General features: G+C 36.8%; 2 protein-coding genes across 2 annotated transcripts in view; one reads left to right on the plus strand and one right to left on the minus strand.

The window, feature by feature from the left end:
• Window positions 1-3,732: 3,732 nt before the first annotated feature.
• Window positions 3,733-15,343, minus strand: part of LOC103592048 (zinc finger protein 883-like) — a 28,921-nt gene continuing 17,310 nt past the window's right edge. Inside the window, 3 exon segments of the mRNA XM_008574638.1 lie at window positions 3,733-4,166; window positions 4,169-6,180; window positions 8,314-8,342. Of these exon segments, the coding sequence (XP_008572860.1) occupies window positions 4,098-4,166; window positions 4,169-6,180; window positions 8,314-8,332 (2,100 nt within the window). The 5' untranslated portion in view covers window positions 8,333-8,342 and the 3' untranslated portion in view covers window positions 3,733-4,097.
• On the plus strand, window positions 11,710-12,272 carry LOC103592047 (40S ribosomal protein S26-like). The gene is made up of 2 exons (XM_008574637.1): window positions 11,710-12,082; window positions 12,211-12,272. The coding sequence occupies exon 1, from the start codon at window positions 11,718-11,720 to the stop codon at window positions 12,063-12,065; it is 348 nt and encodes a 115-aa protein (XP_008572859.1). The 5' UTR covers window positions 11,710-11,717; the 3' UTR covers window positions 12,066-12,082; window positions 12,211-12,272.

Raw genomic sequence — 15,343 nt, forward strand, 5'->3', positions numbered from 1 at the left:
TGTGGGATCCGAACCCTCGGCGGGAGCGCCTCCGCGCTTCCCAAGCGGCGCACTAGCGCAAGTGCGCCACCGGGCCGGCCCCTCGCTAGTATTTCTTAAGGGACTACTGGAGTATTTGTGAGAGGCTCTTACTTTTTTGTGATTCCTAGAGGCAGACAGGGTCTCACATGGAGGGATGCAGGAAACACTGAGGTCTGGTAGGTAAGGGACTGGCAGTGACGTATTATAAGTCCCATTGTTCTTTGCCTCCCTGAGAGATTGTTCTGCTCAAAGTCTAGTTCTTGACCATTTTTTATTTTACTGACCTGCACCATCATACAAGTTAATAGCACAGAAATACAATGAGACAACACCTTGGAAGGATGTTCAAAGAGATGAAAGTAAGTAAAGAACATGATGCTGATCATTTATACTGGATATCATTGCACTCATCTCCACAAATCCAACTCAATTAATTTGGATGCATTTTTAATAATTCAACACAAATTAATTTAGAAATTTTGTAAGAAAATCTTTTTTTATCATTCTTGAACCCCATTAGTAACAGGAAGTAGACAGAACAGTATTCATAGAAGAAACAGAAAGTTATAAAAGAGTCGCTCACCAATAAATACAACAGGATCAGATGTTTTAACAGGTCAAGTCTACCATATCTCTAACTATCAGATAAGCTACCACTACATACTTAATTTACAGATATCAAATGATTACCATTCTGCGGGGGTGCACCTGGGGTCCTCCCGCAGACCCAGAAGGAGAAGGAGCTGACAGGATTACCCCCGGTGTTGGGACCGAGGGATCTCGGGGAAAAGTGAGCCTGCTGCCCACCAATCCAGCTCCGTGAAAGAGACACTCAGACGCGGCAAGGGTTCTGTCAGGGCAGTTCCACTTTATTGCCATTACACTGCAATTTATATAAGCAAGCAAGTAGGGGCTTTCCATGAACTAAACAATCAACTAAAGGATCACGTGGCCATGCATTTTGTACTAACACACTGAGCATAGGGGTCACACAGGGTTCACGAGTGCGGGAATACTGGAGAACCAATAAAAACCTTTTGGAGCTATCNTTATATAAGCAAGCAAGTAGGGGCTTTCCATGAACTAACCAATCAATTAAAGGATCACGTGGCCATGCATTTTGTACTAACACACTGAGCATAGGGATCACACAGGGTTCACGAGTGCGGGAATACTGGAGAACCAATAAAAACCTTTTGGAGCTATCTTGGATTACGCCTCCCCTATTTCCCATGGGCACCATCTTCATCCTCCACCCATAGACACCATGTGGCTCACAGATAATGTTTGCTCCTAAAAATGGGCCCAACATTAGTATAAAAATATTTTGGACAATTTATCTACATAGTATTTTAGAAGCACTCTTAACAAGAATATTGTTTAAAGGATACAATGTATATAGCAGGAAAGGACATAGGAGAAGTTATTAATACAAGGAAAACTGGTATTTCTCAACCAAGGAATTAAAAGGTTCGATAATAAACCTTCAGTGTTTATTAGTCTTACTCCATTTTTTGATATTTGACTATGAACAGATGTCCTCAACTCTCCCTTTCCCCCCTCTCCGCATATGGGCAAGCTGATAAGCTCAGAAAGATCAAACCACTTGCAGGACTTAAATCCAGGCTCATCTTCTACATGCTACAGAGTCCCCAAGCAAGTCTCTTTTTCTTGCTGTCTGAGGCTCTTTTTTTTTTTTAAAATAGCTTGGGAAGGTCTCCCTGCTCTCCTTCGAAAGTCTCATGTAATAAATAGTCTCATTTCCTTTTGGTGTGTGACATCATCAGTCCCGACATCAGAGCCAAATTTTGAGTCAAGTTGATCCAGTGTCTGCAGGATGTCCAGAAGTCCAAATTAACTAAAAACATTAAAGAGTGTGGGGGTTCAATATGTGAAATTCCTATTTATGCATGTGCACACACACACACGCACACACACACAGACACACACACACACACAAACACCTCTTTTCCTCTTAATTGTATACATTCATTCTTAAGGGAAAACGCAGATCAGTGACTTTTCCAAATCATTCCATAAAAGCTCCACGCACACAAAAAAAATTATATATTTATTCTTGAAATTTTCTTTTATTTCTCAATATTTTTTCATATGCTTAATATATTTGTACTTTTCATCTCATGTACATCAAAATCCATGCAAGCTATGGGTCTTATGAAGGCACAAAAAAGGACATTTAGAAATATATGGCGCATATTCATGAATATTAACACAGGTGTTATGAGGACAGAGTCTAAAGTGGCACTGTGTTAACCATAGCCACATAAATATACAGGGGGCAGAGTGTGGGATGACTCAAGTGTAAATTATGAATATATATTTGTAAAGTTGTATTTTGCTTCATTCTACCATGGAAAGAAATTGTTACACATGCTTTTCAATCCTGAGACTAAAGATGTTGTGTTACTCTTTGTTATTAAGTACCACAGTGAAGCAGAATAGGCCTAAATTGATAGAAAAAAACATGATTCATTCGGAGTTTTTTAAAAATAATGAAATTTTATTAACTAAAACATAAGAACTATAATACATTGTAGGTAAAATGATACCAACATAATATAGTAGTTAAACATGAATCTAACACATGCACATTGTACTCTGGTTCTTTTGATTAAGTACTCCTCTCTGATAATTGTGCTCTTCAGTTCCCAAGAATAGGACTAATTTTTCACTAATCTTTGATATACAACAGCTATTTCCTTTCAAATGAGAGGATGAGCATTATTTCATCTCCATTATTTTAACCATATAAGCAGTCCCTACTAACCTATCATCTTATTTCCAAGAAAATCTTAGTCTCTCAAATGTTATGGCCTGCATTATTTTATGGTCAGCTGGCAGAGCAACTGTTTCTGATAATCCAGTGGCCCTCTGTTGTATCAATAAATCTGTCAAAGAGGATACTAAATACATTAAAGATTTACATCATAGTTTTACATGCAATTTCTGCCCATCTCCATCTCATTCAAAATCATAAAATATTGTATCTTAAAATTCAGTGTCCCTGTGCTTCCAGGAAACATGGATATGAACGATCCTCACCTAATGAAGTAGGCCCTTTAATCTCATCTATCCCTTCCCAGAGACCATCATGTTAACACACAAAAAACATGTACTAAAGGCAAAAACAAGAAATTTCAAACTTCAGGATGAAAGACATCAAAAGAAATGTAGGTTTTTCAAGGGAACTACAAATAATACAAATACAGTATCTCCCCTTATCCAGTTTTGCTTTCTGCAGTTCGTTACTTGCAGTTAACTATGGTCCAATAATATTAATTGAAAAATTTCAGAAATAAACAATTCATCTTAAATTAGACACTATTTTGAGTAGTGTGATGAAATCTCACATCATCCCACCTGTGACATGAATCATTGCTTTGTCAAGCATATCCACACCATTTACGCTACCCTCTTCACCTGTTATTCACTTAGCAGCCAACTCAGTTTTGAGATCATCTGTCAAAGTATCACAGTGCTTATGCTCAAATAAGCCTTATTTTACTAATAATGGTTCTAAAGTACAACAGTAGTGATGTTGGCAACTCGTATATGCCAAAGAGAAGCCACAAAGTGCTTCTTTAAGTGAAACAGTAAAAAGGTGAAAGTTCTTGAATTAATATAGAAAGAAAATTATATGCTGAGGTTGCTAAGATCTATAGTTAAGAACAAATTTATCCATGCAATTGTGAATAAGGAAAAAGAAATTTATCTGTGAAACTGTAAAGAAGGAAAAAGTAAGTTGTGCAAGTTTTTTTGCTGCACTTCAAAGTTGCCACTGATAATACATAGGGCTGGTACTATCTGTGGTTTTAGATATCCACTGGGGGTCTTAGAACATATCCCCCTTGGATAAGGGGGAACACTATTACAAAAGTAAAGAACTCATATCTTTCCATAAATCTCTTTCCATAAATCATTTTCAAAGGGTTTTAGTGCTTATCTACTCTGAAGAATTTAAAAATTGAGTACAACTAATCTTCTGAAACTAGAGACATAATTCTCCCTAGTATTAATTCTCTGATGTGTAGTCTATTGAGAAGTGGTTAAACAACTTACCCCTGTTCATTACATTTCTAAGATTTCTCTCCATTGTGAATTCTATGGCGAATCCTGAAGTCCATTACCTAAAGGCCTTGCCACATTAGATACATTTGTATGGCTTCTTTACAGCATGGATTCTCTCATGACCCCAAAGGTGTGAACGTTTGATAAAACCCTTACCACAATCATTACACTTGTGTGGTTTCTCTCCAGGATGTATATTCTGATGTCTAGTGAGGCTTGACAACTGCTTAAAGGCTTTGCCACATTCATTACATTTATAAGGTTTCTCTCCAGTATGAATTCTCTGATGTATTTTAAGGTTTGAATTTTGACTAAAGGCCTTCCCACATACATTACATTTATATGGTTTCTCTCCAGTATGGATTCTCTGATGCCGACTAAGACGTGAACACCAATTAAAGGACTTGCCACATTCATTACATTTGTAAAGTTTTTCTCTGCCACAAGTTTTTTGATGATCCTCCAGGCTTGAGCTCTGACTAAAGGCATTACCACATATACTAGATTCGTAGTGTTTCTTATCAGTATGTATTTTCTGATGTCGAGTAAGGTGTACAAATTGGGTAAAGGCCTTACTACATTCATTACATTTATAAGGTTTCTCTCCAGTATGGTTTCTCTTATGTTTAGTCAGGCTTGAACGCACAGTAAAGCCTTTGCCACACTCACTACATTTATGAGGCTTATCACCAGTATGAATTCTCTGATGTTCCAGAAGACTTGAACTTTGGATAAAACCCTTACCACATTCACTACATTTGTGTGGTTTTTCTCCAGTATGAATTCTATGATGTTTCACAAGGCTTGAAATGTAGATAAAAGCTTTGCCACACTTATCACATTTATGTGATTTCTCTCCAGGATGTACATTCTGGTGCTTAGTAAGGTGTGAGCACTGTTTAAAGGCTTTGCCACATTCTTTACATTTATAAGGTTTCTCTCCAGTATGAATCCTTCGGTGAATTCTGAGAGTAGACCACTGCCTAAAAACCTTGCCACATTCAATACATTTGTATGGTTTCTCTCCGGTATGAATTCTCTCATGATCCCAAAGATATGAACGTTTGGCAAAACCCTTACCACATTCATTACATTTGTAAGGTTTCTCTCCAGTGTGAATTCTCTCATGACGCCAAAGGTCTGAACATTTGATAAAAGCCTTACCACACTCATTACATTTGTGTGGCTTCTCCCCAGTATGAATTCTCCAGTGACTTGCAAGGTGTGAATTCTGATTAAAGACCTTGCCACATATGCTACATTTATACGGTTTCTCTCCAGTATGGATTCTCTGATGTCTCGTGAGATTTGAGAACTGCTTGAAGGCTTTACCACACTTGTTACATTTGTAAGGTCTCTGCTCAGAATGAATTCTCTGATGACTAGTGAGGACTGAATACTGGCTAAAAATCTTCCCACATTCATTACATTTGAATGGTTTTTCTCTAAAGTGTGTTTTCTGGTGTTGTATAAGCAATGAAGGATTCATAAAAATTTTTCCATATTTTTTAGAAATGTTGGTTTTGACAATAGGAGAAAATCTCTGAAGTGGTGAAACTGAAGAACAGTTTTTCACCGGTTTCTCAACTTGATTATTACATTCATAAATTTTCTCTTCAGCTTGAAATTCCTGTAGCTCAGTCAGATGTGACTGAAAGCTTAATCCAATCCTATTTTCAAAACATCTCTTATACTTTTCTCCTGCAGAGGCTATGCTATTTTTCACTTTTGGCAAATTCCTTGTAAATAACTTTCCATGTCTGAAATACTGATATGCAGTTTTCCTTTCAGAAACACTGTGCTTTAAAGGTAAATTAATCCAAGATTTGCTGTCTTGCTGATCTTTCCTACCACTGACATTTATGTAATCTGTTGTGGGCATTCCTTTGGAATTTCCTTCTTCAGATCCACACTTACTCTCAAATTCACACATATTTACCCAGGCTTCCCTGAAGTCAAAATCTCCAATGCAATGTCTTTCATTTCTTCCCAATGCAACTGGTTGGTATAATTTTCCTGTATCAATATCTTTTGGTAAGAATTCCTTGATCACAAATCTAGATGAGATACCTGAATAACATAAAGAACCACAGACTTCATATTAACTTGAGCTATAAGATGAATATTACATCAAAAGTAATACTTATATTGAAGAAATAAAATGTTCTCGAGTAAAATCTACAAATACTTAGGAATATAAAGTAAATAGAGTTCTTTAATAAAGGATGATTACACATATTCCAAATTATTTTAAGAGAAGACTATTTTCAAACAACATATAACCAAACTCCTCACATGAGCCCTGAAAGTTCACAACACCAAAACACACCAACTGGCAGTACACAAATGGGTGCCACACTTAAAAAAAAAAAAAAAACACATTATACAAATGCATATTCACTGCATAATTGTTGCATGCAAATAAATGCTAAAGCACAGCACTATGTGATGTGATGATAAATAATTCCAAAAAAACTTATCTAATGTATAACTTAAATGCACAGGAATTCAGAAGTGCAAAACTAAAATGCTAATAGAAAAATTAGTTAGAATTTAATAAAACGCTGGATAAGCAACAAAATATTGATGTGAATGCATGTTATAAAACCATACGCAAAATAGGCATTTTGCAACATTAACTATTGTTGCATTACAGTCATAATCCATAATAATTACTAACCCCCATCATCCGTAAATCATAAATTAACAAAATATTTCAGTAGCCTGAGATAAATGTAACAGGTAGTAAGTAAGTAACCACAAATACATGAAATTACAGGTTGGAGAATTCTAATAATTTCTCCCTTAAGAACAAGGGAATGGACTTATATTCCAAAAAAGAAAAGCACAAAATAGGAGAATCAAAAAATATGCTCCCATATATTCTTAGAAATCTAAGTCATGAACATGCTTACTGACATTTCAAAATTATTTCAGGTAAATATATGGTATTATAAAGATTAAAAGTTGGGTAAAGGTGATGTCATGAAAATTGTGGAGTAGCCAACTACAAAATGGCATCCCCCCACAGAAACAGCAAATAAATTGAGAAAAACTACCAGAATCAATTTTATTGGAATTCTGGAAACTAAACAAAGGTTCACAGTAAACAGGCAAATTCCTTAATCAAGAAAAAGGCAGCTGGTTCTTGATAGGAGACCTTGTGGTGTTTTAACTTACCCTGGTCCCATTCCTTTCTCCCCAGCACAGCAGCAGCCTCAAAGACAGCAGCCTACATTCCCAGTACAGGTCCCTCATACCAGAAAGGACAGAATAAACCTTATTCTCAACAAACTGTGGTTTTTACTTTGACCTGCCTGATGCTCCCTGAAGAACTGGCTCAAAGAGTTTTGCCTTTATTTTGCCTAATTCAAAAATCTCCCAGGGCAAAGGGACTACATGGGAGGCATTTGTTGAACACACCTAAAGACAAATATATTAGCTACTGATGCTTGGGGCAAGAGATTACAAGTGGGGTAAAAGAGAGAAGACATACTAAAAAGTACAGAAAGAAAGGTTTGGGAGTGAAATGCTTTGGAGGAATAAGGGCTTTAAAAAGCTCCTGCATATTCACAGGAATCTAACTTACACACATGCCCAGGGCTGTGTGAATGCTTAGATAACACATGAGAAGACCCTAAGGTCTCACCTCCGGCTAATCTTCAGGCTCAGCAAAAGCAGGAGGTAAAGGCTAAGGCACAGTTGTAAATTGCCAGACTTAGACTGTAAGGTATTTCCCCCCACCCCCCAAAAAACACACAGAGCCCATTTGGCAAACACTGGGAGGTTTTGGGGGGTGGGAGGGAGGGTTCCAGACATTTGAGAAATTCTGTTGAATCACTAGCTGACTATTAAACTAATCAAACAGAGACTTCATGACAAAATATACAGGCTTTACAAAATTAACTCAGAAAAATTACTAAACAAACAAACAACAGGAACCACAATAAGCAGCATCAACAAGTCCTGGGGTGTGGTTGTGGGTGTGGAAGAATCTGACTTCCAGAGCTCCCACATGATATCTAAAGACTATAGTTTAAAGAAAATTACTAAAAACTCTCAGTACATGAGGAATAGAGGGAAACTTCCTCAACTTGATTAAAAATATCTACAAAAAATCTACAGTTGACATCATACACAATAATGAGAAAATAGAAGCATTCCCACTAAGATCAGGAACAAAGTAAGAATATCCTCTCTTACCATTCCTTTTCAACACCATCCTGGAAGGCCTAGATAATGCAATAAAAAAACAAGAAAAGAAAATAAAAGGTATATGAAATGAAAAGAAATACTGTCTTTGTTCATAGATAACATGATTGCCTATGTAGAAAATGTGAAAGAATCAACAACAACAAGAACAAAATACTGGAATTAATAAGTGATTACAGCAAGGTTGCAGGAGACAAGGTTAATATAGAAAAGTCAACTGATTTCCTGCATGCCGGCAATGAGCAAATGGAATTTGAAATTAAAAATATAACACCATTTACATTAGCAACCCCCAAAATAAAATACTTAGGGAAAAATCTAACAAAATAGGTACAAGATCTATACCAGGAATACTACTCAACTCTTGATGAAAGAAATCAAAGAATTTCCTCATATGGAAAGATATTCCATATCCATGGATAAGAAGACTCAATATTGCCAATGTGAGTTCTTCCCAACTTGGTCTATAGAATAAATGCAATCCCAATCAAAATCCCAGGAAGTTATTTTGTGGCTATTGACAAAGTGATTCTAAAGTTTTACAGAGAGGCAAAAGACCCAGAATAGCCAACATAATACAATACAGAGAACCAAGTCAGAGGACTGACAGTACCTGACTTCAAGGATTACCATACAACTTGAGAAATCAAAACAGTGTGGTACTGGTGAAAGTGTAAACAAATAGACAAAGGGAACAGAATAGAGAGCCTGGAAATAGACCTACAGAAATATGTCCAACTGCTCTTTGGCAAAGGAGCAAAGGCAATACAATGGACAAAAGACAGTCTTTTCAACAAATGGTATTGGAACAACTGGACATCTACATGCAAACAACCAGACACAGACCTTACCCCTTTACAAAATTTAAATAAAAATGGATCAAAGATGTAACTGTAAAGCAAAACTATAAAATTCCTAGAAAATGACACGGAAGTTAAACCTAAACAACCTTGGGTTTGCCAATGACTTTTTCGATATAACATCAAAGGTAAAATGCATAAAAGAAAGAATAAGCTGAACATCATTAAAATTAAATTTTTCTACTATGTGAAAGACACTGTCTGGAGAATGAAAAGACAAGCCACAGACTGGGAGAGAATACTTGTAAAAGAAATGAGCTAGAAGTCATAAAAAGACATGGAGGGAACTTGGAAATCCATATTACTAAGTAAGTAAAAGTAGTAACTAAAAAAAAAAATCTGAAAAGGTTACATATTTTACGTATCCAACTATATGATATTCTGGAAAAGGCAAAACTATAGTACTATATATTAAATGTTTGTGTCCCACCAAAATTCATATGTTGAAATCCTAGCCCCAAAGGTGCTGACAATATTAGGAGGTCAAGCCTCTGGTAGAGGATTAAGTCATAAGCTCACATGCACATATTAGGACCCTTAAAAAAGCAGCCCAAGAATTCCCTTGCCCCTCCTACCATGTGAGGATACAGCTAGAAGGCACCATCTATGAGGAACTGGGACCTCAACAGACACTGAATCTGCTGGCACCTTGATCTTGGACTTCTCAGTCTCCAGAACTACCAGAAATCAGTGATATTTTTGTTAGACCAGGCCTAACAAAGTAAGACACAAAGACAGTAAAAAGGTCATTAGTTGCCAAGAGTTAGGGGGTGGAAGGAATGAATATGCAGAGCACAGATTTTTAGGGCAGGAGAAATACTCCCTGTGATACTATAAGGATGAATACATGTCATTACATGTTTGTCCAAAACCACAAAATGTACACCACCAAGAATGAATACTCATGTATACTATGGATATGGGGTGATAAGGATATGTCAGTGTTTGTTCATCAATTGTAACCAATGTACCATTCTGGTGGTGAAGCTGATAATGAGGTAGGTCATGCGTGCATGAGGTGGCCTGAGAATACACAAGATATCTCTGTACTTTCCTCTCAATTTTGCTGTGAAACTAAGAAAATAAACTCTTAAGGGCTGGCTAGTGAGCTCACTTGGTTAGAGCATGGTGTTGATAACACCAAGGTCAATGGTTCAGATCCTGGTACTGATCAGCTGCCAAAAAAAAAAAAGGAAAAGAAAGACAAAAGAAAAGAATCTCTAGGGCCAGCCCGTGGCTCACTTGGGAGAATATGGTGCTGATACCACCAAGGCCGCGGGTTTGGATCCCTATATAGGGATGCCAGTTAGCTCGCTTGGGAGAGTGTGGTGCTGACAACACCAAGTTAAGGGTTAAGATCCCCTTACCAGTCACCTCTTTAAAAAAAAAAGAAAAAGAAAAGAATATCAAAGTACAATGCCGGGCCGGCCTGGTGGTGCACTCGGTAGAGTGCAGCACTTGGGAGAGCGGCGGCACTCCCGCCGAGGGTTCGGACCCCATATAGAGACCGGTCCGCTCACTGGTTGAGTGCGGTGCGGGCGTGACACCGAGGGTTGCGATCCCATTGCCAGTCGCGGTACAGGCGCGACACCGAGGGTTGCGATCCCGTTACCGGTCACGAAAAAAGACAAAAAGAAAAAAAAAAAAGAACAATGCCTGCAAGCAAACTATGAGTTATGGCCCATAAACACATATAAAAAAGAAATTAACAGGCATTATCCCTAAGAATGCCCACCCATTGGGCTTTACTAATCAAAGAATTTAAATCACTATTTTAAATATGCTTGAAGAGCAAAAAGAAACCATGTGCAAAGAACTAAAGGAAACGATGAAAACAATATCTCCTGGAGTTGAGAATATCAATAAAGAGATAGAAATTACAAAAAAGAACCAAATAGAAATTCTGGAGCTGAAAAGTATAAGGGGGGGCGGGGAGCAGGGAACCCTAAAGTGGTCCAATAGCAGAACTGAACAGGCAGAAGATGGAATCAGCAAACCTGAAGATAGATCAATTGAGATTACCTAATCTCAGAAGTAGAAAGAAAAAATGAAGAAAAAGTAATACAGCATAAGAGACCCATGGGATACCTTCAAGCACACCAACATACAGATAATGGACATGTCAGAAGGAAAGGACAAAAAGAAATGGGCAGAAAAACTATTTGAAGAAAAAAGAAGAAAAATTCACAAATTTGATAAAAGACATGACTCTACATGTCCAAGGAGCTCAATGAACCTCAAGTAAGATAAAATCAAAGCCATTCATACTGGATACCTTACAATCAAACCACGAAAAGCCAAAGACAGAGAGTATCTTGAAAGAAACAAGAGGTTATTCCTGAGGGAGAAGGGATCTTCAATGAGATTAAAGCTGATTCCACATCAGAAACCATGAGAGCCAGAAGACAGTGAAATGACATTTTCAAAGTGCTTTTAAAAAGTAACTCTCTGCCAAGAATTCTATATCCACTAAAACTATCCTTCAAAAATAAAGTTGAAATTAAGACACTGCTCTCTCGAGTCCTCCTCTCCAAAATGACAAAGAAAAGACGGAACAACGGTCGTGCCAAAAAAGGCCACGGCCATGTGCAGCCTATTCGCTGCACGAACTGCGCTCGATGCGTGCCCAAGGACAAGGCCATTAAGAAGTTCGTCATTCGAAACATAGTAGAGGCCGCAGCCGTCAGGGACATTTCCGAAGCGAGTGTCTTCGATGCCTATGGGCTTCCCAAGCTGTATGTGAAGCTACATTACTGTGTGAGTTGTGCCATTCACAGCAAGGTTGTCAGGAATCAATCTCGTGAAGCCCAGAAGGACCGAACACCCCCACCACGATTTAGACCTGCAGGTGCTGCCCCACGACCTCCACCAAAGCCCATGTAAGGAGGTGAATTCATAAGGACTGATGAAAAACTATTCTCTGGAAAAAAATAAAATGGAAATTATACTCAAAAAAAAAAAAAGAAATTAAGACACTGCCAGAAAATCCAAAACAGAGTACATTGCTAGCAGACCTCGAATTCATAAGGACTGAAGAAAAACTATTCTCTGGAAAAAAATAAAATGGAAATTATACTCAAAAAAAAAAAAGAAATTAAGACACTGCCAGAAAATCCAAAACAGAGTACACTGCTAGCAGACCTTTCTTACAATAAATGGTGAAAGAAATCTTTTGGGTTAAAATGAAAGAATAGACAGTAACTTGAATCTACATGAAGAAAAAAGGAGCACTAATAAAAGTACTACATAGGTAAATATAAGGTCAGTATTAATGTATTTTTGGTTTGTAACTATGCTTTTTTCCCCCCATATGATCTAAAAGACAACAAAAACCATGGGCAGACCAGTTAGCTCAGTTGTTTGGAGCACAGTGTTATAGCACCAAGGTTAAGGGTTCAGATCCCTGAACTGACCAACAGGAAAAAAAAAAAAAAAGACAACAGAAAACAGTAACTATAAACCTATCCACAGACATACAATATACAAAGATGGAATCTGCAACAACAACTAGGAGAGACAATATAGAGGAGCAAAGTTTTTGTATACTATTGAAATTAACATGGTATTAATTTAAACTAAATTGTCACAAAGTAAGATTTTATTTGTACTCTCCAGGGGAACCACTAGCAAAGCAACTATATACTAAAGGAAACAATAAGATCAAAATAGCATTAGAATACCCATCTAACACAAAAGAGGATAATAATGGTGGAATTGAAGGGAAAAAAGACACAAAACACAATGAAAACTAAATGGCAAAAGTCCTTCCTTATTATTAGTTATACTAAGTGTAAATGAATTAAAACCTGCAATTAAAAGGCAGAGGTTGGCAGCACGGATTAATAAACAGGACCCAACTACGTTCTATCTACAAAAGGTTCACTTTAGATACAAAGACACAAACACGTTGAAAATGACAGGATAGCAAATAATTTTGTTATGGGCTGAATTGTGTCTCCACAAAATCAATATGTTGAAGTCTTAATCCCAGTACCTCATAATGTGACTGTATTTACAGACAGGGTCTTTAGGGGGATAGTTATTGTTAAAGTAACTAGGGTGGGCCCTAATCCAATCACTGGTGTCCTTGTAAGAAGATATTAGGACAGAGACACACACAGAGGGAAGACCACTTGAAGACACAAGGAGGAGGAGATGGTCATTTACAAGCCAAGGAGAGAGGCTTCAGATGAAACAACCCTGCCTACACCTTAATCATGGACTTCTAGCTTCCAGAACTATAGGAAAATAAATTTTTATTGTTTAAGCCACTCAGCCTATGGTACTTTTATGGCAGTCTGAGAAAACTAATAGAGATTCCATGCAAATAGTAAACAAGTTAGACCTGGTATGGCTATACTAAATACTAGAAAAAGCAGATATTTAGTTAAAAACTGTTATGAGACAAATAACATTATATATTAATAAAAGCTTCAAGTAATCAAGGAATTACAACAAATATAAACATTTACACACCTAACAACAGAGCCCCAAATATATGAAGCAAATATTTACAGAATTGAAGGGGGGGAAAAAAACAGTTCTATGATAACATTTGGAAACTTTGGTACCCTACTTTCAATAATGGATAAAACAGCTAGACAGAAGATTAATAAAGAAATAGAGAACTTAAGCAATAGTATTAATTAACCAGGCCTGACAGATATGTAGAATACTCCACCCAATAACAGGAGAAATCTTCTCTAGGTGCACATGGAACATTCTCCAAAATAGACCATATGTTAAGTGACACAGCAAGTCTCAATAAATTGAAAAAGTCCAAAATCATATTTTTTCTCTGATCAAACAGCATGAAACTAGAAATGAATGACAGAAGGAAAACTAAAAAGTTCATGAATATGTAAAAAATAAAAAACACAATCTTAAAACAACCAATAGGTCAAAGAAAATATTCTGAAAGGAATAAAACAAAAACACAGCATAGCAAAATTCATAAGATATGGCAAAAACAATATTCAGAAACATGTGGCTGTAAAGGCCTACATTACAAAAGCAGGAAGATTTCAAGATCAAAAACCTAACCTTCTACCTTATGAAAGCAGAAAAAGAGCAAATTAAATTAAACCAAAAAAAAAAGCAGAACTAATTGAATAAAAAAAATTTGTTTCAATTGAGAATAGAAAAGTACTGAGAATGAACAAAACCAAAAATTGGTTCTCTAAACTGACCATACAAAAAGAGAGAAGACACAACTACTAAGATCAGAATTGAAACTTAGGAACTTACTTACTAAAGACCTTGCACAAAAACAGAGTATATGAGAATAATATAACATTATATGCCAACACATTAGATAACCTAGATGAAATGGAAAAATTCCTAGAAACACATAAAGTACCAAATGATCTCAAAAATAGAAAATCTGTTAACACCTATAACAAGTAAGAAATTGTCAGCAATCAAAACTTTTCCACAAAAAAAATCCAAGAATAGTTTCACTAGTTAATTCTACCAATCACTGAATAAAGAATTAACACCAATTCTTCTCAAACTTATCCAAAAAATAGAAGAGAGAACACTTCCTAACTCACTCTATAAGGCCAGCACTATCCTGATTGCAAACCCAAAAATATCACAAGAAAATTACACCCATATCTCATGAATATATGCAAAAGTCCTCAACAAAATACTACCAAACTAAATTCAACAGCATGTTAAAAAGTGCTATACTTTACAACCAAGTGGATTCACCCTAGGAAGGGAAAAGTGGTTCAAAGGAGGAAAATCAATGTACTACAACACAATTATAAGAGGAAAAAACACATGATTATTTCAACTGGTGCACAAAAAGCCTTTGATAAAATCGTGCTAGAAATAGACAGGACTTCTTCAATATAATAAAAAGTATTATGAAAAAAATGTTTTAAAATTATACTCAATGGTGAAAGACTGAAAGCATTCCCTCTAGTATGAGAAACAAGAGAAATACAATGGTGCCTGCTTTCATTACTTGTATTCTATAAGTGTATTTGAATAGCCAGGGATGGGCCGACCTGGTGGCGCAGTCGGTAGAGTGCGGCGCTTGGGAGAGTGGTGCTTTCATTACTTGTATTCTATAAGTGTATTTGAATAGCCAGGGATGGGCCGACCTGGTGGCACAGTCGGTAGAGTGCGGCGCTTGGGAGAGCGGTAGCGCTCCT

Source organism: Galeopterus variegatus, unplaced genomic scaffold, assembly GCF_000696425.1.
Source record: "Galeopterus variegatus unplaced genomic scaffold, G_variegatus-3.0.2 Scaffold1078, whole genome shotgun sequence".
Lineage (NCBI taxonomy): Eukaryota > Metazoa > Chordata > Mammalia > Dermoptera > Cynocephalidae > Galeopterus > Galeopterus variegatus.

Bases quoted from the DNA above. Each gene is read 5' to 3' on its own strand.
- LOC103592047 (XM_008574637.1), top strand. From the start codon at position 11,718: ATGACAAAGAAAAGACGGAACAACGGTCGTGCCAAAAAAGGCCACGGC.